General features: G+C 38.8%; 1 protein-coding gene across 1 annotated transcript in view; it reads left to right on the top strand.

Moving 5' to 3' along the window:
• The first annotated feature begins 2,855 nt into the window (after nucleotides 1-2,855).
• Nucleotides 2,856-27,041, top strand: part of METTL14 (methyltransferase 14, N6-adenosine-methyltransferase non-catalytic subunit) — a 47,195-nt gene continuing 23,009 nt past the window's right edge. Inside the window, exons 1-5 of the mRNA XM_069593395.1 lie at nucleotides 2,856-3,123; nucleotides 7,344-7,432; nucleotides 8,060-8,147; nucleotides 9,401-9,481; nucleotides 9,829-9,916. Of these exons, the coding sequence (XP_069449496.1) occupies nucleotides 3,058-3,123; nucleotides 7,344-7,432; nucleotides 8,060-8,147; nucleotides 9,401-9,481; nucleotides 9,829-9,916 (412 nt within the window). The 5' untranslated portion in view covers nucleotides 2,856-3,057. The remainder of the gene's footprint in view (nucleotides 3,124-7,343; nucleotides 7,433-8,059; nucleotides 8,148-9,400; nucleotides 9,482-9,828; nucleotides 9,917-27,041) is intronic.

Genomic DNA, 27,041 nt, shown 5'->3' with positions numbered 1-27,041 from the left:
TATCTGATTTGGTTTTTGGTCACTGATATACCCGAGGGTTGGAGAAGGCAATGGCACCCCACTCCAGTACTCTTGCCTGGAAAAATCCCATGGATGGAGGAGCCTGGTAGGCTGCAGTCCATGGGGTCGCTAACTGTCGGACATGACTGAGCGACTTCACTTTCACTTTTCACTTTCATGCATTGGAGAAGGAAATGGCAACCCACTCCAGTGTTCTTGCCTAGAGAATCCCAGGGACGGGGGAGCCTGGTGGGCTGCCATCTATGGGGTTGCACAGGGTCAGACATGACTGAAGCGACTTAGCAGCAGCAGCAGCATACCTGAAGGTCCATCATCCTATCTGTCGTATAAAACGCTCAGTTAATGTCAATGCATATTTGAGTGAACAAAATGTCTATTTACATCATTTATTTAGATCAATAAAAGTTCAAATCAGTACTCATGTGACTGGCAAGTGTATTGTCTTTTACAGTATAGGGCCCTTGGAAGTCAGCATACTTTTTCAAGTGGTGCTGCCACTACTCAAAGGATTTTTAGGACTCCTTTTTTGAAACTGCCTTTCAGAACTACTTATTGAGAAATTCATGACGATTGGTAGAGTCTAGTACTGGTTATTTCTGGCCAAGACAAATGGACATACACAAAAAGGCGATCCCTAGCATCTGACCTCTAGAACATGAACCAAGACATGTTTTACGATGACCCACCTGTTACTGAGTTTAGCCCTTTTGGCCTAGCCTGGACCACTTGCTTTTGATCTGGAGGGTTTAATACTATTTTCAAAAAGTAAATCCCCTCTTGAAGAATATAGACTTGTTACTAATGTTACTAAGTACTTGCCACAATTTCCAACTAAACATGGAGCTACATGACTTTCTTAGCCTACTTCTGCTAGTACTTTGAATTTGGAATAAGATGATAATATGGTGCATAGCTGTAATAACTTAAGACTTCGTCTTTGCTGCCTTCTATAAAGAGGGGAGAATCATTACTGAGCCCCCTTCTACAAGCATGTTATCTCAGTAGACTATGTTTTTATATCTCAGGGTTATTTCCAGCTAAGACAAATGCACAAGCACAAAAAAGGGGTCCCCTGGCATCTGACCTCTAGAATACAACCAAGACTTGTTTTCCTTTGACCCATCTGTTCAAGTCTAAGCTCATACTGCTTGCTGCACAAAAGGCCAGTAATCAACAGGCAAGTAGCTGGGACAAGGAATAATGACTTCCTTTGGAAAGTCAGTTAAGCAAGAAGAGAGTGGGCTCACGCCCCAAAGAACCATCTTGCCTGAGTTAGAATTTAGGCTTTTTTTTATAGTAAAAGTGGAGGGAGTAAAGTCAAACGCTTTCTGTTTCCTATCAGCCTCTGGAGAGGGATGTGTTAATCTCTTTCTCCTGGCAGTGATTCACAGGTGGGTCTGCTCAGGATGTTTCATATGAGAAGGATTTTAGCTTAATGCGCCTTCCCTGGAAAGCAGGGTTCCCAGAGATAGGCCGTTTATGTATAATTTAAGTGTACAGACAGCATCCCTTTAGTGATTAACTGATTTTTCTGGGCTTCAAAATCACTGCAGATGGTGATTGTAGCCATGAAATTAAAAGACATGTACTCCTTGGAAGGAAAGTTATGACCAACCTAGATAGCATATTAAAAAGCAGAGACATTACTTTGCCCCCAAAGGTCCATCTAGTCAAGGCTATGGTTTTTCCTATGGATGTGAGAGTTGGACTATAAAGAAAGCTGAGCCCCGAAGAATTGATGCTTTTGCACTGTGGTGTTGGAGAAAACTCTTGAGAGTCCCTTGGACTGCAAGGAGATCCAACCAGTCCATCTTAAAGGAGATCAGTCCTGGGTGTTCATTGGAAGGACTGATGTTGAAGCTGAAACTCCAATACTTTCGGCCACCTGATGCAAAGAGCTGACTCACTTGAAAAGACCCTGATGCTGGGAAAGATTAAGGGGAGGAGGAGAAGGGGACGACAGAGGATGAGATGGTTGGGTGGCATCACCGACTTGATGGACACGGGTTTGGGTGGACTCCGGGAGTTGGTGATGAACAGGGAGGCCTGGCGAACTACGGTTCTTGGGGTCCCAAAGAGTCGGACACGACTGAGCAACTAAACTGAACTGTAATAGAGGACAAAAATGTCAAGGTGAAAGTGTTAGTCACTCAGTCCTGTCCAACTCTGCGACCCTATGGACTGTAGCCTGTCAGGTTTCTCTGTCTCTGGGGTTCTCCAGACAAGAAAACTGGAGTGGGTTGCCGTGCCCTCCTCCAGGGGATCTTCCTGACCCAGGGATCGAACCCGTGTCTCTTATGTCTCCTGCACTGCTGTTCCCTGCCTAAAGGGAAATATAAGTAATAATAAAAATCTCAATAAACACCTTCATGGTGGTATGCTTTTAGCTCTGCTTATTCTTTCAATCTTCAGCTCTGTAAAGTAGGCCCTCTTATCACTCCCATTGTACAAATGAGAAAACTAGAGGCACACAGAGGGTGATTAACTAGCCAAGGCCATTCAGCTAGTAAAGGACAGTCCTAAGTTTAAACCTGGCAATCGGACTCGAGTCTGTGCTTTTAGCAAAAAACCTGGTATCCAGCAATTTTTAAAACGCCAGCACTGGCCACTGTGGAATTACTGGAAAAGGGAATCGACAATACGGCCCACAACTCGGAAACAGTGCTACAAGACCCAGGAAGCCTGCAGTCCCAGGAGAGGGCAGTGAGAAGCCAGGCCACCTGCCCGCACCACTGTGACAGCCCGCGCTCTCTGAAGGGCGGTTACCTTCCGTGACGCCCCGGGCGCCGCAGGACACTCATTGGGCCTCTGCTAAACGGCGTCAAATCGCGGGCGTCCAGGGGGAGGCGGGACTTCCGTGGTCCGTGGCGCAAAATTCCGGCCGCGCCGGAAACACCTACTGAGGAGAGGGTATTGGGTACCCGCCTCCTGAAGCGGCTGGAAAATTTTGTGATCCACAGATTCCGAAGAGAAATTGGCGCAAGGGTTCATCCGCTAATTGCCAAGTTTTCGAGGTAGTGGAAAACAAGTCGGGATATGGACAGCCGCTTGCAGGAGATCCGGGAGCGGCAGAAGTTACGTCGACAGCTTCTCGCGCAGCAGGTCCGCGGCCCAGGGAGGGGTCGCGAATGCGCGTGCGCCGCGTTCCCCGTCCCTTTCTCCCCGTTTTTCCGTCTCCTCACCTGCCACTCGGCAGCCCTTCCTGGTCTTGCGACTTTAATCCCAGGACCTCTCTACCCTCTCTACCCCGAATCGTTCCCCTTTCATGTTGTGGTCCTTGCGGTGGTGCTAAACCGACCGCCACGCCTGGTCTTCAGCATCATGTGTGGAATGCCCGCCAGGGGTCTGGCATCCTCAGTGATGAGGATACAAAACTTTGGTGTTTGTGTGTAAGTTATCGCAGTTCACGCGAGGAAAGGGGAGTCGTTAGCCCCTCAATTTCTCTTCACTGTTTAAATAGTCTTTTGTGTCTTGCCTTTTCTCGTATCAGCGCCTGATTCATGAGATTGTGGCTTCATTGTGAAATAGGTTTACAGTGTTTTTTCCTGGGATAGTATCTAAAGACCGCGTTGGCAGTAGCCGGAGTGTAAATTTTAGGTTCTGCATCGTGGGTGTTGCAGTCGACTGTGTTGTATACGGTATCCTCGTCATTACCCACAGCTAAATGTTTGAATTCTTTCCTCAGTCACAACAGATCTCTCAAAGAGGTAGCATTATCGTCACGTAATGAAACACGGGCGCCGGTGGCTAACGAATTTTTCCCTCGAGTCGTTAACCGCTGGGCCAGTAAGTTGAACCCTGGTTTGTCTCTCCAAAGCTTGTCTTCACCGCGGCTGGCGTGTAAATTGACACGTGCTGATTAGTAGAGTGCATATGCAGAAAATGCAGATGCCACCTTTGCTTAAAGTCAGAGGCTGTCTTTTCCTTTCTGACCCTCGGATCAGTAACAGTGATGGGGGAAATGCTCATAAGCTTTAATGAGGGATCTTAATAGTTATTCAGAAATAGTTATTTTTTTTTCTGTAATGAATCTTGGTTTTAGTAAATGAAAATCAAAGATATAGCTTCTTTTATGACATGATGAAAAGATTTATGGTATAGTGTTTAAAATGTCGGTGCTTGGGGAACTTCTCTGTTGGTCCACTGGTTAGGACTCTGCGATTTCATGGCTGTGGCGTGGGTTCAGTCCCTGGTCTGGGAACTAAGATCCCTTAAGCCCCGTGGTGTAAGCCAAAACGAAAAAAAAAAGTGGGTGTTTGGAATTAGGTCTGTTTCTGTGCCTCTGACATTATGATTTTTTTTGACAAATCAGGTATCTTTTTCAAGCCTTCTTTATCCCAGTTGCTTTTATCATGTTATGTTTGAAAATGTTCAGTGGCTCTTTATTAAAACCAAGTAAGATTTTGACACTTAAGTTTTGAATTCAGACCTATATTTGACTCAAAATACATACATAAAAAATTATTTCTTCAATGTCTTACTATGTACCAGGAACTCTTGCAGATGTTGGTAAGTCCGCTATGAATGATAGGTTATCCTACCTTTAGAGAGCTTAAATAGTGTACAGCATTTAATAATGGCTGCCATTTATTAAGTCCATTTTATGTGTCAAGGGACTTGACAAATTTTTACGTATGTTATTTTATCATACAAGTCAGATGCTATCTGGATCTTATAGGTGAAGAAAATAAAGCTCAAAGAATTTACCTTACATGCTGAAGGTGACAAAACTTAAGTTTGCCAGCTTCGGTCTTAGGCCTTTCTGTGCTCTTGCCAATACACCTGGTTCCCTCTTGGAATAACTGGTTAGATACCATTCCACCTGGGTGAGGATGGCCAGTATAATCAATAGTAGACTTCCACTTTACCAGAAGCCTTTTTTTCACTGACTATGTGAACAAGACAGACTGGTTGCTCTCCAGAAAGTTGTTTGTGTAATATAGACATTGTAATTTTTAAGAAGCATCCTTTCTTTCTGATTTCTGTCTATCCTTTATGGCACAGCCCAGGGCAGAACTTTGTGATGAAACTTGGTCTGGAACTCCCTGGTTTAGGCTTTTCTCGCTCTGTGCATCCATTGTCCTGACTGAATGTTGAGGCCACTGCTGTACATCACTAACTCGTACAGACAATTCCAGTTGGGTTAATCTTCTACCCTAACTTTGTTTCTTACCCAAAGTTAGTTTTTAATAAGTTTTTGTTGATTTGTGAACTTCAAAGTAGAGCACAACTCAGCGTATGTAATTTGCTTGATTTGCTTTTGGCTGCTGGATGAAGATATCAGATGCAGTGTGTAAGTAAAGTCGCTCAGTCGTGTCCGACTCTTTGCGACCCCATGGACTGTAGCCTATCAGGCTCCTCTGTCCATGGAATTTTCCAGGCAAGAGTGTTGGAGTAGATTGCCATTTCCTTCTCCAGGGGATCTTCCCGACCCAGGAATCGAACCCAGGTCTCCCACATTACAGGCAGACGCTTTACCGTCTGAGCCACCGGGCAGTGTATAGGCACACACTATGATTGTGGCCGTTGATGCTGCCGCCAGTAATTTACACCTGCTGTTTAACTTGTAGCTTTGTTTTTAAAAGTAGTATACTTTCAGAGGATACCAAATTGTCATAATTATTCAAATAACATATTTAGTGCTACCACAGTGGAAATGGCAACCCACTCCAGTATTCTTGCTTGGAAGATTCCATGGACAGAGGAGCCTGGTGAGCTGCAGTCAAGGGGGAATCACAAAGAACTGGACACGACTGAGCGCACACATGTACACACCCGCAATGGAAAAAGTCTGTTTAGTTACTCCAGTCATTCCACAATTTAAAAAAAGTTGGAATACAAGAAGACGGTTATGTATGTAAGCACAATTTGATTTAAAATGTTGTCTTATAAAACATCGTATTCTAATTTAGGCCCTGGCAAGAAATCTCATTGGTTTATTCACATATTTATTGAGCATCTAGTATAAGTAAGACTTTATAATAGCTCCTGAACATTAGATATCAACAGGATAGAGTTCTTCCTTGGTGAGCTAACAATTCAGTGGGAGAAGAAGTAGACAAAAGTAAACATAAAATAATTGATGTGTACAAATATAAAGTATAAAATAATATAAATAGGGAATAAACAAAAGTAAAACAAAATTAGTTTGTATTTTGATCTGAATGAGAACTATGATCTGAATGAGAAAATGAGGAGGTAAGAGAAAAATGCAGGGAGACTACCTGTTCTCTCTAGTGTTCATGGAAGAACTCTCTGAGAAAGTGACGTGTATTTATCTGAGAACTGAAGGGAGTGGAGTCAGTCACTTTCATGGGAAGAAGATTAAAAGGCATTTCCCCTTACAGAAAGTAGATGTGGTTTCCAATGAAACAGAGTAGGGGTCAGGAAAATTTTATGGAAGAGTTAAAATATCAGGAACAGTTAACATATTGGAAGAGATTTATCATTGGAAAAACCTTAGGGGAGTCATGGAATAGTGTAAAGAGGCAGTGGGAATTAATGTAATTGTGTAATAAAAATTGTTTAATAAAGGCTGGGCTCTAGTATGCTTTCTTTCCTTTTTTGAGCTCAAGGGGCTATATAATGCAGACTTCCTCATGCTTTTCTTGTGCTTAAAAATATTAAGTGATTCCTCATGGCTTGTAAATTGCTTTCTATACCTTTGGTTTGGTGTTTAAGTGTTCCATGAATTGACGCCACAGTTTGTAGCCAGACTTATCTCAACTGGTGATTTTTTTTACATTTGTATTTTGTAGAATTTACCCAACTGCCAGCCATAACTTGCATAACTATTTTTCAGGTATTTGGAAAGTTTAGTATTGTGCCTGTAATCATTATATAAAGACTTGGCTTGAATAAAACTGAATAGTATTTATTACAGTATGGGATAAATAAGGTATAGCACATGAAGTATATGTACTATATAAAATAAATAAGGTATGGTACACAGATGGATGAAAAGTGTTTAACATAATGCCTATCAAACTATAAACCCTGTTACCTGCTTTTTTTTTTGGTTACTACTGCTAAATCATATTTTATTATTTACTTTAAAAGAAGATTGGCTCAAGTTAATTGTTTTGATTTCAGTATAACTTAAAGCATAAAATACTTTTCAGCTGTTGAAATCATTCTTAAATAATGTGGTTTTGTTTCAAGGTACTTTCTGTTTTTCCTGGAAGGTAAATATTCCATTTGCTTGCTATGGTAGTTAGGGATTTTTTTTTTTTTTAATATTTGATGTATTAAATGCTGCTGCAAATGGCTAGAAAGGATGCTTAGTGCATTGTGTTCTAATGTTGAGTTTTGCCTTTTCTCAGTTGGGAGCTGAAAGTGCTGACAGCATTGGTGCTGTGTTAAATAGCAAAGATGAGCAGAGAGAAATTGCTGAAACAAGAGAAACTTGCAGGTCAGTAGAATAATGGCTTTTTATAAATGACATGTTAATATTTGCCAAAGGATAATAAACAATAATCTTCGGTATCAAGTATGTTGTTATGATAAGCATCAGCATACCAATTTGGAAAAAATTGATTTTTATTGTCTATGAATTATGAAATGCTTATTTTCTGAATATAAGTAAGTTCTCATTTATGAACCAGTTAGAAAATGGAATATTAGACTGAGAATTAGCTTATGTACCATATATAATTTTATTTTAAAAATGCTTATTTAAAAAAGAATACCCTAAAAGTAGTATTCATTGATAGTTCATAAAGCATTTAGAATTTTTCAGTATTGTAGTTACCAATTAGAACATCAGTTTCACTCAAGACAGAATGATATGTAGAAATTTCTCTTTGCCATACATACCTTATAAAAACTTATTTTCTCATTTGGTTGCTTTCTCAAAAATAAAGTACAGAGTTATTAATCAGGTTATGATACTTCTAAAATTTATGAACCGAGTGAATGGATACTGTTTAGTTAGGAAAAATTTGCCTTATTCAGTCTCTTTAAAACTATCCTTTAATATTAATGAATACATGTATACATCTTATGTATTTGTGAGTGATATTTCAGTTTTAATTTTCAGGGCTTCCTATGATACCTCTGCTCCAAATGCAAAACGTAAGTATCAGGATGAAGGAGAGACAGATGAAGACAAGATGGAAGAATATAAGGCAAGTAGAGAATGGGACAATGTTTTGGTCAAGAAAAAAATAAGTCCTTACAATCTATAGAGTCTTATCTAGAAAAACAAATTTGACAAAAGTTGAGTTTTGACAAAATACTGAATGTCAGTAGCATATATGTCACTGTTTATATCAGTTTACTCATTTTAATAGAAGAGGTATGTGGATTAAATCAGGTGATGTATATAAAGCACTAAGCGTAATGCCTAGTAAGCTCTAGGCAACAACATTCTTAAATAAGAGCAAGGAGGTAGATGTACCAGAAACGTTGGATAATTAGATCAGTTTTCAGGAGGCTACAGTACTATCTTTTATGAGTTGTGTTGTTCCATCTTAACAATATAGGGTAGTGCAATTAAAATATTTTGAGAATGCATAGGCTAGATAGCAGTGTAGAAGCATTTCTAACAGAGGCCCAAGGGAAAAAACCCAACTTCTTAACTTGTAGTTGCATTATTTAGGTGAAAAAAAAGTAAAGGGCAAAAAACCTATCTCCATTTTTTCAAATTAACTGTTATACAGCTATATTTAACAGAAGAGAATAAATAGTTTCAGTAAATCTCTTAAGTATAATTACCTAATTTCATAAAAACTATGTTGTATGTTGGGCTTCCCTGGTAGCTTAGTGGTAAAGAATGTGCCTGCCAGTGCAGGAGACATAAGAGATGTGGGTTCAGTCCTTGGGTTTGAAAGATCCGGAAATCCCATGGACAGAGGGGCCTGGCGGGGCTACAGTCCATGCGGTTGCAAAGAGTTGGACACAACTTAGTGAAACAGTATTGTGTGTTGGTTGCATTTGATATATCCTAGTATATAACTTAAATATTTGTGATTATGTTAGATTAAAGCATATACAGTTCCTCATATTTTAACGTCTTTGACTTATGAAATAGTGATTTCTTTTGGTTTGCTCTAGTGGAAGTAAAATTGCCCCATTGGTGGGCCTATCTTTCATGATTTAAGCTAAATTCTAATAATTTAAAGTTTTATATCTAAGGTAAATCTAAATAACTTAGTCAACAAAATTAGTAGTTATAGACGGGTATTGAGAATGAAAAGGAAATTTTTCTTATAAACATAGCTAATGATGAGAAAGCAAAGACTTCAATGTTTGACTTTAATGGTAATTTGAAAAATTTATGTCTTAGGGAAATAAAATATTTATGAGTGTTAATACTTATGATGTAATACATAAGATTCCTCTTATACATAAAATATCTACTTAATCTTCCTTTTTTAAGGATGAATTAGAAATGCAACAGGAGGAAGAGAATTTGCCATATGAAGAAGAGATTTATAAAGATTCTAGTACTTTTCTTAAGGTAAATAATTTTCAGATCTTTAAATTTTCATGTTTCAGCTTTATGCCTGAAAAGATTTTAAATACTTATTTATGTTTAAGATTTTTTTTCAGTTGTTGAAGGATCATTATTGTTATATAATAAAATATCATTTAAAATCATTCATGACATGTTCTTCTGATGCTTGGTTATTAATATCTGTAGATAACTGAATTATAAACTATCATTTTAGTAGTGATGTTTTTTATTTTTTAAATCTATCAGTTAGCTTATATTTTGCTTGGCCTCATAGTAAAAAATAAAGCTCCGAGTTAATGTATCTGCCACCAGAGTGAAAGCTATTAATTTAATTTTGACTTTTTCTTTAGGGAACACAGAGTTTAAATCCCCATAATGATTACTGCCAACATTTTGTAGACACTGGACATAGACCCCAGAATTTCATCAGGGATGTAGGTATGTCTGATTTGTTGGGGATATGTGATTGCTGGCTGTCGGTTACATGCATGTAATTTATCCATTTTGTGGTTTATTTCTAACAAAATTACTTTTTCCTGACTTGGCTTCCCCTTTCCATTCATAGTACTTCTTGTAAATGCTCTTTTTCCATCAAGCAGTGTTGCTTTTTTCCTTCTTCCTTCCTTTCCTTCATTTTGTTTCTGTGATTATCCCTCATTTTTATTTCGCCTTTATTTATTCCTTCTTTGATGCTCTTCCTTTCTTTAGGTAAATCTGATTTTTTGACCTATGTCATTTTCCTTTCCTCTAAGAATTTTTTTAACATTTCTTGCAAGATAGGCCTACTAGCAACAAATTCCCTTAGTTTCTGTTTCTCTGAGAAAGTCTTTATTTCTCCTTCACTTTTGAAAGATCAATTTTGTAAAGTACAGAATTCTGGATTGGTGTTTTCTTTCTTTCAGTACTTTAAATATTTTACTTCACTCTCCTTTTGCTTGCTTTTTTCCGAGAAGTTGGATATAATTCTTAACTTTGTTCCATAGTAGCGTTTTGGTTTTTTTTCCTGGTTTCTTTTAGGACTTTTATTTCTATAGCTTGAAAATGATATGCGTAGGTATAGTTGAGTTTTTCTTTTTTCTTTTTTTTGGTATGTATCCTGTTTGGTACTCTCTGAGCTTCCTACATCTGGGGTTTGATGTCTGACATTAATTTGTGAAATGTTTAGTCATTATTTTGTTTATTTTTGATTTCCTCATATCTTAGTTGTGGCCTGTGAGCTCACTGTTGTGGCTCAGTAGTGTGGCACATGGACTTAGTTGTCCTGCCACATGTGGGGTCTTAGTTCCCCAATCAGGGATTGAACTGTCATCCCCTGAATTGCAAGGTGGACTCTTTAACGACTGGCCCACCAAGGAAGTCCCCTCAGTTGTTATTGATTCAGATATTTCTTCTGTTCCTGTGGTTTTTGTCTTCTTCTGATATTTCCATTATACCTTTTGTAGTTATCTCATGTTCCTTGGATAGTCTTTTTTCCCCCCAATTTTTTTCCCTTTACTTTTCAGTTTTTGAGATTTCTGTTGAGATATCCTCAAGCTCAGATCCTTTCCTCAGCTGTGTTCAGTCTACCAGTATGCTCCTCAGAGGCAGTATCCCTGCAGTTTTGAAAATAGCTTGATTAAGATAATTTATGTACTATACAATTCACCCATTTAAAGAATATAATTTAATTTTTTAAAGTATCTACAGGTTTGTGCAGCCATCACCACCATCTAATTTTAGACCTTTTTTTAAAATTGAGGTATAGTTGACTTACAATATTATGTAAGTTTTAGATGTACAAATAGTGGTTCACAATTTTTAAAGTTTATACTTCATTTATGGTTAATGTAAAGTATTGGCTATATTCTCTCTGCTGAACATTATGCTTGTAACTTATTATATAGAGAGAAATTTGTATTTCTTAATTCCCTCCCCAATTTTGCTCTACCTCTTCTATCCCCACTGGTAACCACTAATTTGTTTTCTGAATCTGTTTGTTATATTCACTAGGTTGCTCTTTATTTTTTAGATTTCACATATGAGACACAATATATGGTATTTGTCTTTCTGACTTATTTCACCAAGTATATTATCCTCCGTGTTGTTGCAAATGGTGAAAAAAATAATCACTTTTTTATGGCTGAGTAGTACTCCATTGCATATGTATATGTACCACGTCTTCTGTATTCTTTCATATATTGATGGACATTTAGGTTGCTTCCATATCTTGGCTGTTGTAAATAATGCTGCTAACAACATTAGGTGCATGTGTCTGTTTGAATTAGTGTTCTTAAGATACATACCCAGGAGTGGAATTTCTGTATTCATATAGTTACTTCTATTTTTAGTTTTTTGAGAAAGCAGTATGATAGTTCTGTACTGCTTTCCACAGTTGCTGCAACCACATTACACATCCTTAGAACATTTTTATCTCCCCTAAAGAAACTCAGTACTCTCAGTCATTAGCAGTCAATTCCCATTCCTTCATTGTGGTTTTGATCTGCATTTCCCTAGTGATTAATGATATTAAAAATCTTTTTCTATGCTTATTTTCCATTTAAATAGCTATTTTGGAGAAATGTCTAAAAGCTTTTTTTTTTTTTTGGTATTTGACTTTTATTGAAAGAGTTCTTTATCTATTCTCAGTGTAAGTCCTTTATCAGATGTTTGATTTGAAAATATTTTCTTCCATTCTGTGGGTTGTCCTTTCACTTCTTTGATGGCGCCATTTGCCACACAAAAATTTTATTTTGATGTAATCCAATATACTTTTTCTTTTTTTGCTTGTAAGAATGTTTTCATGGTCACAGTTTAGATGTAGCACAAAAAGTTATAATGGTGAGATAGGCCAGTTACAGAATGACAAAAATGCACACACTTAAAGAGGTACTTAAAATATCAGTAGTACATATATAAATACATACACTTTTATGAGCTACCAAAAATAGTGATTCTCATAGAAGAAGAGAATACAGCAGTGGTTGTCGGAGGCTGGAGAGAGAGAGGAACACGAGAAGTTGTTGTGCAGCTGGCATAAAGTGTCAGTTATGCGAGATAAATTAATTCTGTAGATCTTGTTGTTCCGTCACTCAGTCGTGTCTGACTCTATGACCCCATGGACCACAGCATGCAAGGCTTCCCTGTCCTTCACTGTCTCCTGGAATTTGCTCAAACTCACGTCCGTCAAATTGGTGATGCCATCCAACTATCTCAACCTCTGCCTCCCCTTTCTCCTCTTGCCATCAATCTTTCCCAGCATCACTTTTCCAGTGAGTCAGCTCTTTGCATCAGGTGGCCAGAGTATTAAGAGCTTCAACTTTAGCATCAGTCCTGATGAATATTCAGGGTTAATTTCCTTTAGGATTGACTGGTTTGATCTCCTTGCTATCCAAGGGATCTCAAGAGTCTTTTTCATCACCACATTTCAGAAGCATCAATTCTTCAGTGCTCAGCCTTTAATAGTGCAACTCTCATAGCCCTGTGTGACTACTGGAAAAACCGTAACTTTGACTATATGGACATTTGTCAGCAAATTGATATCTCTGCTTTTTAATACACTGTCTAGGTTTGTAATAGTTTACAGCCCAGGAAATAAAATCTATCACTGTTTCCATTTTTTTTCCCTATCTATTTGCCATGAAGTGATGGGACCAGACGCCATTATCGTAGTTTTCTGAATGTTGAGTTTTAAGTCAGCTTTTTCACTCTCCTCTTTCACCTTCTTTAAGAAACTCTTTGGTTCCTCTTTGCTTTCTGCTGTTGGAGTGGTGTCATCTGCATATCTGAGGTTATTGATATTTCTCCTGGCAATCTTGATTCCAGCTTGTGATTCAACCAGCTCCTTACTTTCCATGATGTACTCTGTATATGAATTAAATAAGCAGGGTGACAATATACAGCCTTGATGAACTCTTTTTGCAATTTGGAACCAGTCTGTTGTGCCATGTCCTGTTCTAAATGTTGCTTCTTGACCTGTATACAGGTTTCTCAGGAGGCAGGTAAGGTGGTCTGGTAGTCCTATCTCTTGAAGAATTTTCTACAGTTTCTTGTGATGCACGCAGTTGAAGGCTTTAGTGTAGTCAGTAAAGCAGAAGTAGATGTTTTTCTGAAATTCCCTTGCTTTTTCTATGATCCAAAGGATGTTGGCAATGTGATTTCTGGTTCTCTGCCTTTCCGAAATACAGCTTGTACATTGAGAAATCTGGAAGTTCTCGATTCATGTGCTACTGAAGCCTAGCTTTCACATTACCTTGCTAGTATGTGAAATGAGCGTAATCGTGTGGTAGTTTGAACATTTTTTGGCATTGCCTTTCTTTGGGATTAGAATGAACACTGATCTTTTCCAGTCCTGTGGCCACTCCTGAGTTTTCCAAGTTTGCTGGCATATCATCGTTTAGAATTTGAAATAGCTCAGCTAGAATTCCATCACCTCCACTAGCTTTGTTTATATTACTGCTTCCTAAGGAAGAAGCACAAGCTGGAATCAAGATTGCCAGGAGAAATATCGATAACCTCAGATATGCGGATGACACCACCCTTATGGCAGAAAGTGAAGAGGAACTAAAAAGTCTCTCTTTTTTTTTTTTTTTTGGTTTTATTTTTATTTTTTTATTTTTTAAATTTTAAAATCTTTAATTCTTACATGCAGTCCCAAACATGACCCCCCCTCCCACCTCCCTCCCCACAACATCTCTCTGGGTCATCCCCATGTACCAGCCCCAAGCATGCTGCATCCTACGTCAGACATAGACTGGCGATTCAATTCTTACATGATAGTATACATGTTAGAATTCCCATTCTCTCAAATCATCCCACCCTCTCCCTCTCCCTCTGAGACCAAAAGTCCGTTATACCCATCTGTGTCTTTTTTCCTGACTTGCATACAGGGTCGTCATTGCCATCTTCCTAAATTCCATATATATGTGTTAGTATACTGTATTGGTGTTTTTCTTTCTGGCTTACTTCACTCTGTATAATTGGCTCCAGTTTCATCCATCTCATCAGAACTGATTCAAATGAATTCTTTTTAACGGCTGAGTAATACTCCATTGTGTATATGTACCACAGCTTTCTTATCCATTCATCTGCTGATGGACATCTAGGTTGTTTCCATGTCCTGGCTATTATAAACAGTGCTGCGATGAACATTGGGGTACATGTGTCTCTTTCAATTCTGGTTTCCTCGGTGTGTATGCCCAGAAGTGGGATTGTTGGGTCATAAGGGAGTTCTATTTGCAATTTTTTAAGGAATCTCCACACTGTTCTCCATAGTGGCTGTACTAGTTTGCATTCCCACCAACAGTGTAGGAGGGTTCCCTTTTCTCCACACCCTCTCCAGCATTTATTGCTTGCAGATTTTTGGATCGCAGCCATTCTGACTGGTGTGAAGTGGTACCTCATTGTGGTTTTGATTTGCATTTCTCTAATAATGAGTGATGTTGAGCATCTTTTCATGTGTTTGTTAGCCATCCGTATGTCTTCTTTGGAGAAATGTCTATTTAGTTCTTTGGCCCATTTTTTGATTGGGTCGTTTATTTTTCTGGAGTTGAGCTGCATAAGTTGGTTGTATATTTTTGAGATTAGTTGTTTGTCAGTTGCTTCATTTGCTATTATTTTCTCCCATTCCGAAGGCTGTCTTTTCACCTTGCTTATATTTTCCTTTGTTGTGCAGAAGCTTTTAATTTTAATTAGATCCCATTTGTTTATTTTTGCTTTTATTTCCAGAATTCTGGGAGGTGGATCATAGAGGATCCTGCTGTGATTTATTTCTGAGAGTGTTTTGCCTATATTCTCCTCTAGGAGTTTTATAGTTTCTGATCTTACATTTAGATCTTTAATCCATTTTGAGTTTATTTTTGTGTACGGTGTTAGAAAGTGATCTAGTTTCATTCTTTTACAAGTGGTTGACCAGTTTTCCCAGCACCACTTGTTAAAGAGATTGTCTTTACTCCATTGTATATTCTTGCCTCCTTTGTCAAAGATAAGGTGTCCATATGTGTGTGGATTTATCTCTGGGCTTTCTATTTTGTTCCATTGATCTATATGTCTGTCTTTGTGCCAGTACCATACTGTCTTGATGACTGTGGCTTTGTAGTAGAGCCTGAAGTCAGGCAAGTTGATTCCTCCCGTTCCATTCTTCTTTCTCAAGATTGCTTTGGCTATTCGAGGCTTTTTGTATTTCCATACAAATCTTGAAATTATTTGTTCTAGTTCTGTGAAAAATGTGGCTGGTAGCTTGACAGGGATTGCATTGAATTTGTAAATTGCTTTGGGTAGTATACTCATTTTCACTATATTGATTCTTCCGATCCATGAACATGGTATATTTCTCCATCTATTAGTGTCCTCTTTGATTTCTTTCATCAGTGTTTTATAGTTTTCTATATATAGGTCTTTAGTTTCTTTAGGTAGATATATTCCTAAGTATTTTATTCTTTTCGTTGCAATGGTAAATGGAATTGTTTTCTTAATTTCTTTTTCTACTTTCTCATTATTCGTGTATAGGAATGCAAGGGATTTCTGTGTGTTGATTTTATATCCTGCAACTTTACTATATTCATTGATGATCTCTAGTAATTTTCTGGTGAAGTCTTTAGGGTTTTCCATGTAGAGGATCATGTCATCTGCAAACAGTGATAGTTTTACTTCTTCTTTTCCAATTTGGATTCCTTTTATTTCTTTTTCTGCTCTGATTGCTGTGGCCAAAACTTCCAGAACTATGTTGAATAGTAGCGGTGAAAGTGGACACCCTTGTCTTGTTCCTGACTTTAAGGGAAATGCTTTCAATTTTTCACCATTGAGGATAATGTTTGCTGTGGGTTTGTCATATATAGCTTTTATTATGTTGAGGTATGTTCCTTCTATTCCTGCTTTCTGGAGAGTTTTTATCATAAATGGATGTTGAATTTTGTCAAAGGCCTTCTCTGCATCTATTGAGATAATCATATGGTTTTTATTTTTCAATTTGTTAATGTGGTGAATTACATTGATTGATTTGCGGATATTGAAGAATCCTTGCATCCCTGGGATAAAGCCCACTTGGTCATGGTGTATGATCTTTTTAATGTGTTGTTGGATTCTGATTGCTAGAATTTTGTTGAGGATTTTTGCATCTATGTTCATCAGTGATATTGGCCTGTAGTTTTCTTTTTTTGTGTCATCTTTGTCAGGTTTTGGTATTAGGGTGATGGTGGCCTCATAGAATGAGTTTGGAAGTTTACCTTCCTCTGCAATTTTCTGGAAGAGTTTGAGGAGGATAGGTGTTAGCTCTTCTCGAAATTTTTGGTAGAATTCAGCTGTGAAGCCGTCTGGACCTGGGCTTTTGTTTGCTGGAAGATTTCTGATTACAGTTTCAATTTCCGTGCTTGTGATGGGTCTGTTAAGGTTTTCTATTTCTTCCTGGTTCAGTTTTGGAAAATTGTACTTTTCTAAGAATTGGTCCATTTCTTCCACGTTGTCCATTTTATTGGCATACAACTGCTGATAGTAGTCTCTTATGATCCTTTGTATTTCTGTGTTGTCTGTTGTGATCTCTCCATTTTCATTTCTAATTTTATTGATTTGATTTTTCTCTCTTTGCTTCTTGATGAGTCTGGCTAATGGTTTGTCAATTTTATTTATCCTTTCAAAGAACCAGCTTTTGGCTTTGTTGATTTTTGCTATGGTCTCTTTTGTTTCTTTTGCATTTATTTCTGCCCTAATTTTTAAGATTTCTTTCCTTCTACTCACTCTGGGGTTCTCCAACTCTTCCTTTTCTAGTTGCTTTAGTTGTAGAGTTAGGTTGTTTATTTGACTTTTTTCTTGTTTCTTGAGGTATGCCTGTATTGCTATGAACTTTCCTCTTAGCACTGCTTTTATAGTGTCCCACAGGTTTTGGGTTGTTGTGTTTTCATTTTCATTAGTTTCTATGCATATTTTGATTTCTTTTTTGATTTCTTCTGTGATTTGTTGGTTATTCAGAAGTGTGTTGTTCAACCTCCATATGTTGGAATTTTTAATAGTTTTTCTCCTGTAATTGAGATCTAACCTTAATGCATTATGGTCAGAAAAGATGCTTGGAATGATTTCGATTTTTTTGAATTTATCAAGTTTAGATTTATGGCCCAGGATGTGATCTATCCTGGAGAAGGTTCCATGAGCACTTGAAAAAAAGGTGAAATTCATTGTTTTGGGGTGAAATGTCCTGTAGATATCAATTAGATCTAACTGATCTAATGTATCATTTAAAGTTTGCGTTTCTTTGTTAATTTTCTGTTTAGTTGATCTGTCCATAGGTGTGAGTGGGGTATTAAAGTCTCCCACTATTATTGTGTTATTGTTGATTTCCTCTTTCATACTTGTTAGCATTTGTCTTACATATTGCGGTGCTCCTATATTAGGTGCATATATATTTATAATTGTTATATCTTCTTCTTGGATTGTTCCTTTGATTATTATGTAGTGGCCTTCTTTGTCTCTTTTCACAGCCTTTGTTTTAAAGTCTATTTTATCGGATATGAGTATTGCCACTCCTGCTTTCTTTTGGTCTCTATTTGCGTGGTATATCTTTTTCCAGCCCTTCACTTTCAGTCTGTATGTGTCCCTTGTTTTGAGGTGGGTCTCTTGTAAGCAGCAAATAGAGGGGTCTTGTTTTTGTATCCATTCGGTCAGTCTTTGTCTTTTGGTTGGGACGTTCAACCCATTTACGTTTAAGGTGATTATTGATAAGTATGATCCCGTTACCATTTACTTTGTTGTTTTGGGTTCGGGTTTATACACCCTTTTTGTGTTTCCTTTCTAGAGAATATCCTTTAGAATTTGTTGGAGAGCTGGTTTGGTGGTGCTGAATTCTCTCAGCTTTTGCTTGTCTGTAAAGCTTTTGATTTCTCCTTCGTATTTGAATGAGATCCTTGCTGGGTACAGTAATCTGGGCTGTAGGTTATTGTCTTTCATCACTTTAAGTATGTCTTGCCATTCTCTCCTGGCCTGAAGAGTTTCTATTGAAAGATCAGCTGTTATCCTTATGGGAATCCCCTTGTGTGTTATTTGTTGTTTTTCCCTTGCTGCTTTTAATATTTGTTCTTTGTGTTTGATCTTTGTTAATTTGATTAATATGTGTCTTGGGGTGTTTCGCCTTGGGTTAATCCTATTTGGAACTCTCTGTGTTTCTTGGACTTGAGTGATTATTTCCTTCCCCATTTTAGGGAAGTTTTCAACTATTATCTCCTCAAGGATTTTCTCATGATCTTTCTTTCTGTCTTCTTCTTCTGGGACTCCTATAATTCGAATGTTGGAGCGTTTCATATTGTCCTGGAGGTCTCTGAGATTGTCCTCATTTCTTTTAATTCGTTTTTCTTGTTTCCTCTCTGATTCATTTATTTCTACCATTCTATCTTCTATTTCACTAATCCTATCTTCTGCCTCCGTTATTCTACTATTTGTTGCCTCCAGAGTGTTTCTGATCTCATTTATTGCGTTATTCATTATATTTTGACTCTTTTTTATTTCTTCTAGGTCCTTGTTAAACCTTTCTTGCATCTTCTCAATCTTTGTCTCTAGCCTATTTATCTGTGATTCCATTTTGATTTCAAGATTTTGGATCATTTTCACTATCAATATTCGGAATTCCTTCTCCGGTAGATTCCCTACTTCTTCCTCTTTTGTTTGGTTTGGTGGGCAGCTCTCCTGTTCCTTTACCTGCTGAGTATTCCTCTGTCTCTTCATCTTGGTTATATTGCTGCGTTTGGGGTGGCCTTTTTATATTCTGGTAATTTGTGGAGTTCTCTTTATTATGGAGCTTCCTCACTTTGGGTGGGGTTCTATCAGTGGCTTGTCAAGGTTTCCTGGTTAGGGAGGCTTGTGTTGGAGTTTTGGCGGGTGGAGCTGGGTTTCTTCTCTCTCGAGTGCAGTGGAGTAACCCGTAATGGGTTACAAGACATCAAAGGTTTTGGGATAATATTGAGCTGCCTGTATATTGAGGCTCAGGGGATTGTTTCTGTGTTGCTGGAGAATTTGCGTGGTATGTCTTGTTTTGGAACTTGTTGGCCCTTGGGTGGAGCTTGGTTTTGGTGTAGGTATGAAGGCATTAGATGGGCTCCTATTGCTTAATGTTCCCTGAATTCATGAGTTCTCTAATGTTTTCAGGCTTTGGATTTAAGCCTCCTGCTTCTGGCTTTCAGTTTTATTTTTACAGTAGCCTCTAGACTTCTCCATCTATACAGCACCGATGATAAAACATCTAGGTTAAAGATGAAAAGTTTCTCCACATTGAGGGACACTCAGAGAGGTTCACTGGGATATAAGGAGAAGAGAAGATGGAGGAGGTAGTTAGAGGTAACTGGAATGAGATGCGGTGAGATCAAAAGAGAAGAGAGCAAACTAGCCAGTAGTCACTTCCTTATGTGCGCTCTATAGTTTGGCCCGCTCAGGGGTATTTACAGAGTTATACGGGGAAGAGGAGAGGGAGGAAGTGGACAGAGGTGACCAGGAGGATCAGAGAGAGGAATGAGTGGGAGAGAGACAAATCCTGCCAGTAACCTGTTCCTTAGGTGTTCCCCACCGTCTGGAACACACAGAGATTCACAGAGTTGGATAGAGGAGAGATGGGGGGGGAAAGAGACAGAGGCCACCTGGTGGAGAAAAAGGAGAGTCCAGAGGAGGAGAGAGTGGTCAAGCCAGTAATCTCGCTCTCAGGTAAACTGGGGTAGTGAAGTTTGGGTTTTTAAATGTACAAAATTGGCATTAAACACCTAAGAGCAAAGATTAAAAATCCTTTCTGGTATTATGGGCCGTGTGGGATCACTTCCAAGGTGGTTCCCTCTGATTAACTTCTTCTGTTTGCTGGTTTTTTAGGATCACTGGTTCAGTCGCGCTGTGGGGAGGGGGGATGCTGTTTTTGAAGACAAAGGTCTGCTTTTCTGGTTGCCTGATGTCCTCTGCCAGCCTACATAATTTGTTTTGTGAAGTTTGCTCAGCGTTGAAATGTTCTTTTGAGGAATTTGTGAAGGAGAAAGTGATCTTCCCGTCCTATTCCTCCGCCATCTTTCCCTCCCTCCTAAAAAGTCTCTTGATGAAAGTGAAAGAGGAGAATGAAAAAGTTGGCTTAGGGCTCAACATTCAGAAAACAAAGATCATGGCATCTTTCCCATCTCTTCATGGGAAATAGATGGAGAAACAGTGGAAACAGTGGCAGACTTTATTTTGGGGGGCTCCCAAATCACTGCAGATGGTGATAGCAGCCATGAAATTAAAAGATGCTTACTCTTTGAAAAGAAAGTTATGACCAACCTAGATAGCATATTCAAAAGCAGAGACATTACTTTGCCAACAAAGGTCCGTCTAGTCAAGGCTATCGTTTTTCCAGTGGTCACGTGGATGTGAGAGTTGGACTGTGAAGAAAGCTGAGTACAGAAGAATTGATGCATTTGAACTGTGGTGTTGGAGAAGACTCTTGAGAGTCCCTTGGACTGCAAGAAGATCCAACCAGTCCATTCTAAAGAAGATCAGTCCTGGGTGTTCATTGGAAGGACTGATGCTAAACCTGAAACTCCAATACTTTGGCCACCTCATGCGAAGAGTTAACTCATTGGAAAAGACTCTGATGCTGGGAGGGGTTGAGGGCAGGAGAAGGGGATGACAGAGGATAAGATGGCTGGATGGCATCAGTGACTCGATGGACCTGAGTTTGAGTGAACTCCGGGAGTTGGTGATGGACACGAAGGCCTGGCGTGCTGCAATTCATGGGGTCGTAAAGAGCTGGACACGACTGAGCTACTGAACTGAAGGCCCACTTGACTTCATACTCCAGGAGGTCTGGCTTTAGGTGAGAGGTCACACCATCATGGTTACCCGGGTCATTAAGACCTTTTTTGTAAAGTTTTCAGTGTATTTTTACTGCTTCTTTTTATATCTCTTCTGCTTCTGTTCCATACTGTTTATGTTCTTTATTGTGCCCATCTTTGCATGAAATGTTCCCTTTGTAGCTCTGATTTTCTTGAAGAGATCTCTAGTCTTTCCCATTCTGTTGTTTTCCTCTATTTCTTTGCACTGATCACTTGGGAATGCTTTCTTATCTCTCCTTGCTATTCTTTGGGACTCTGCATTCAACTGGATACATCTTTCCTTTTCTTCTTTGCCTTTCACTTCTCTTCTTTTCTCGGCTATTTATAAAGCCTCCTCAGACAATCATTTTACCTTGTTGTATTTCTTTTTCTTTGGAATGATTTTAGTCACTACCTCCTATACAATGTTATGAACCCCATCCACAGTTCTTCAGGCACACTCTTATCAGATCTAATTCCTTGAATCTATTTGTCACTTCCACTGTATAATCATAATGGATTTGATTTGGGTTGTACCAGAATGGTCTAGTGGTTTTCCCTACTTTATTCAGTTTAAGTCTGAATTTTGCAATAAGGAGTTCATGATCTGAGCCACAGTCAGCTCCTGGTCTTGTTTTTGCTCACTGTATAGAGCTTCTCCATCTTTGGTTGCAAAGAGCTTCTCCATCTTTTCCATCTGGTGAGGTCCATGTATAGAGTTGTCTCTTGTGATGTTGGAAGAGGGTGTTTGTTATGACCAGTGTGTTCTTTTGGCAAAAGTCTCTTAGTCTTTGCCCTGCTTCATTTTGTACTCCAAGGCCAGACTTGCCTGTTATTTCAGTTATCTCTTGATTTCCTACTCTTTTCATCATAGGGGCATTCCAGGCCCCTATGATGAAAAGATTCTATAGATCTGCTGTATAGCAAATTGTCTATACTCAGCAATACTGCTGACCATAGTCAACAATACTTCAAAAAATTTAAGAGTGTATATTTTAACTTACTTAAAGATACTTGTTGGGTCGCCAAGTTGTGTCTGACTCTTTGTGACCCCATGGACTGCATCACGCCAGGCTTTGATGTCCCTCACCATCTCCCAGAATTTGCCCAAGTCATATCTATTGAATTAGTGACACCATCCAACCATCATCCTCTGTTGCCATCTTCTCCTGCTTTCAATCTTTCCCAGCATCAGGGTCTTTTCCAATGAGTTCGCTCTTTGCATCAGGTGGCCAAAGGATTGGAACTACAGCTTTAGCATCAGTCCTTCCAAAGAATGTTCATGGTTGATTTCCTTTAAGATTTGATTTGGTTTGATCTCCTTGCTTTCCAAGGGACTCTCAAGAATCTTCTCCAGCCCTAATTCAAAAGCATCACTTCTTTGGTGCTCAGCCTTCTTTATGGTCCGACTTTCACATCTGTACATGACTCCTGGCAAGATCATAGCTTTGATTGACTATAAGGACCTTTGTTGGCCAAGTGATGTCTTTGCTTTTTAATACACTGTCTAGATTTGCCGTAGTTTTCCTGCCAAGAAGCAGTTTCTAATTTTATGGCTGCAGTCACCGTCCATGGTCATTTTAAAGCCCAAGAAGAGAAAATTTGTCACTGCTTTCCCCTTTTCCCCTTCTCTTTGCCCTGAAATGATGGGAATGGATGCCATGATCTTGGTTTTTTTAATATTAAGTTTTGAGCCAGCTTTTTCACTCTCCTCTTTCACCCTCATCATAAGGCTCTTTAGTTCCTCTTCATGCTCTGCCATTAGAGTGGTATCACCTGCATATCTGAAGTTGTTGATATTTTTCCTGGCCACCTTGATTCCAGCTTATAACTCATCCAGCCTAGTATTTCCAATGATGTATTTTGTATATAAGTTAAATAAACAGGGTTGACAATACCAGCCTTGTCCTACTCCTTTCTCAATCCTGAACCAGTCAGTTGTTCCCAGTAGGGGTCTAACTGTTGCTTCTTGACCTGCATATAGGTTTCCTAGGAGACAGGTAATATGGTCTGATATTCTCATCTCTTTACTCTTCTACAGTTTGTTATGATCCACACAGTCAAAGGCTTTAGTGTAGTCAGTGAAACAGAGGTAGATGTTTTTCTGGAATTCCCTTGCTTGGTCTGTGATCCGGTGAAGGTTGGCAATCAACCTAGTTCCTCTGCCTTTTCTGAATGCAGCTTGCTTAAATTTCTGGAAGTTCTTAGTTCATGTAATGCTAAAGCCTGCCTTGGAGAATTTTGAACATAACCTTACTAGCATGGGAGATGAGTGCAGTTGTCCATTGGTTTGAACATTCTTTAGTACTATCCTTCTTGGGGGTTGGGATGAGGATTGACCTTTTCCAGTCCTGTGATCACTGCTAGATTTTCCAAATTTCCTGACTTATTGAGTGCAGAGCTTTAATAGCAACATCTTTTAGGATTTTAAATACCTGCTGGAATTTCGTCACCTCCACTAGCTTTTTGGCAGCAGTACTTCCTAAGACCCATGTGACTTCACACTCCAGGATGTCTGACCCTGAATGAGAGACTACACCATCGTGGTTAGCCGGGTCATTAAGATCTTTTTTGTTCAGTTCTTCTGTGCGTTTTTTCCATCTCTTCTTGATCTCTTCTGCTTCAATTAGGTCTTTACTGTTTCTGTCCTTTTTGTGTCCATCTTTGGATGAAATAAATGTTCCTTTGATATTTCCAGTCTTCTTGAAGAGATCTCTAGCCTTATGCTTTCTGTTGTTTTCCTCTATTTCTTTGTACTGTTCATTGAAGAAGACCTTCTGCTCTCTTGCTATTTTCTGGAACTCTGCCTTTAGTTGGGTGAACCTTTCCATTTCACCCTTTCTTTTTGCTTCTCTTCTTTCCTCAGCTATTTGTAAAGCCTCCTTCTTGCCTTTTTTTGTTGGGATGGTGGTGTTTGCTGCCTCCTGTACAGTATTACAGACCTCTGTCCATAGTTCTTCAGGCACTCTGTTCACTGGATCTAATCACTTGAGTCTGTCTGTCACCTCCCCTGATGTTCATAGGAAATTTGATTTAAGTCTTACCTGACTGGCCTAGTAGTTTTCCCCACTTTTCTTTAGTTAGGCTTGAATTTTGTTATGAGGAACTGATGATCTGAGCCACAGTCAGCTCCAGGTCTTGTTTTTGTTGACTCTATACAGCTTCTCCGTCTTCAGCTATGAAGAATGTAATCAATCTGATTTCAGTATTGACCATTTGGTGATGTCCATGTGTAAAGTCATCTCTTGTGTTGTTTTGAAAGGGTGTTTGCTATGACAAGAGTATTCTCTTGGCAAAATTCTGTCAGCCATTGCCCTGCTTCATTTTGTACTCCAAGGCCAGACTTGCCTGTTATTCCAGGTATCTCTTGGGCTCCTGCTTTGCATTCCAGTCCCTTATGATGAATCAGTTCAGTTCAGTCACTCAGTCATGTCTGACTCTTTGTGACCCCGAACTGCAGCATGCCAGGGTTCCATGCCATCACCAACTCCCAGAGTTCACTCAAACTCATGTCCATTGAGTTGGTGATGCCATCCAACCATCTCATCCTCTGTCATCCCCTTCTTCTCCTGCCCTCAATCTTTCCCAGCATCAGGGTCTTTTCCAGTGAGTCAGTTCTTCGAATCAGGTGGCCAGAATATTGGACTTTCAGCTTCAGCGTCAGTCCTTCCAATGAATATTCAGGACTGATTTCCTTTAGGATGGACTGGTTGGATCTCCTTGCAGTCCAAGGGACTCTCAAGAGTCTTCTCCAGCACTGCAGTTCAGTAGCATCAATTCTTCGGCACTTGGCTTTCTTAATGATGAATAGGACATCCTTTTTTTGGTGTTCTAGAAAGTCTTCTAGGTCTTCATAGAACTGATCAACTTCTTCAGCATTGGTGGTAAGGGCATAGACTTGGATTACTGTGATATAGAAGAGTTTGCCTTGAAAACGAACTGAAATCAGTCATTTTTAAAGTTGCACCCAAATACTGCATTTCAGACTCTCTTGTTGATTATAAGGGCTACTACATTTCTTTTAAGGGATTCTTTTTTTTTTTAATTGAAGGATAATTGCGTCACAAAATTTTGTTGTTTTTTATCAAACATCAACATAAATCACACATGTTTCCTTCCTTTTAAAACTCCCTCCCATCTCCCTCCCCATCCCACCTCTCTAGGTTGATACAGAGCCCCTATTGGAGTTTTCTGAGAAATACAGCAAATTCCAGTTGGCTATCTATTTTACATATGGTAATGTAAGTTTGCCTGTTACTCTTTCCATACATCTCACCCTCTCCTCCCCTCTCTCCATGTCCATAAGACTTCTCTGTCTGTTTCTGCATTGCTGCCCTATAAATAAATTCTTTAGTACCGTTTTTCCAGATTCTGTATATATGTGTTAGAATACAATATTTATCTTTCTCTTTCTGACTCACTTCACTCTGTATAATAGGGTCTACGTTCATCCATCTCATCAGAACTGACTCAAATGCATTCCTTCTTTATCGCTGAGTATATGTAGCACAAATTCTTTATCCATTCATCTGTCGATGGACATCTAGGTTGCTTCCCTTAGGGATCTTGTCCACAGCAATAGGTCCAATGATTATCAAAATTAATTTCACCCATTCCCAACCATTTTATTTCATGGATTCCTAAGATGTTGATGTTTACTCTTGCCATATCCTGCTTGACCATGTCCAATCTACCTTGATTCATGAATCTAACATTGCAGGTTCCTATGGAATGCTATTCTTTAAAACACCCTATTTTACTTACATCAACAGACCCATCCACACCTGAGTGTTGTTTCTGCTTTGGCCCAGCCGCTTCATTCTTTCTGGAGCTATTAGTGGTTGTACTCCACTCTTCCCCTGTAGCATACTGGACGCTTTCCAGCCTGAACAGCTCATCTTTCAGTGTCACATCTTCTTGCCTATCTGTACAGTTCATGGAGTTCTCAAGGCTCGTGTCCTGGAGTGGTTTGCCATTCTCTCCTCCAGTGGATCACATTTTGTCAGAACGCTCCACTGTGACTCATCTGTCTTGGGTGGCCCTTCACAGCATGGCTCATAGCTTCATTGAGTTATGCAAGCCTGTTCGCCATGACAAGGCAGTGATCCGTGAAGGGGTCTTACTGCACATACACACCAAAACCAGAGGAACACAAAGAAACTTCTGAAGGTTATTAATATGTCTTACCTTGATTGTGGTTATGGTTTCACAGCTATATGCATATGTTAAACCTCATCAGATTGCATCCATTAAATGTAAGTTTAATGTATACGGTTTTTGTTTATCAACTATACCTCAATAAATTTATCAAAAATACTTCAGTAAAGCTTTTTTTTTTTTTAAGGTTATAAGTAATATAGCCAAATTTCATTATTGGCCTTTCTGCTTTTAAGACGTTTTATTTCTCCAAGGCAAAGAAAATGTACTTAGGAAACTATTATGGATTGAGAAAAAGTTGTACCTCTGTTTTGTAGATGATTGAGAGCTGACTCTACTGTGATTGAAACTCAAACATAATAAAATCTTCAAACTTGTTTCATTTGAAATTTGATCTGTAACCACTGATTAAGGATGCTTTACAAAATCTTTCATTTTTTTAATCTTTGATATTAGGGTTGTGAGATGTACTTTTGGTTTTTAACTTAAGATGATTATTATTCTTGTAAGGAAGCAGGATAAAATAAAATAAGATCTTTTAGGAATCTTTGATATTCAAAGCCCTACTTACCCCTACAGTTGTTTAAACAGGCATTATGCTGTTTTACCTAAAATCTCTTCTGAGGTTC

The sequence above is a fragment of the Ovis canadensis genome, chromosome 6 (genome assembly GCF_042477335.2).
Source record: "Ovis canadensis isolate MfBH-ARS-UI-01 breed Bighorn chromosome 6, ARS-UI_OviCan_v2, whole genome shotgun sequence".
Lineage (NCBI taxonomy): Eukaryota > Metazoa > Chordata > Mammalia > Artiodactyla > Bovidae > Ovis > Ovis canadensis.
The sequence above is the reverse complement of the archived record's forward strand: the minus strand, read 5'-3'. Positions and strand labels throughout refer to the sequence as shown.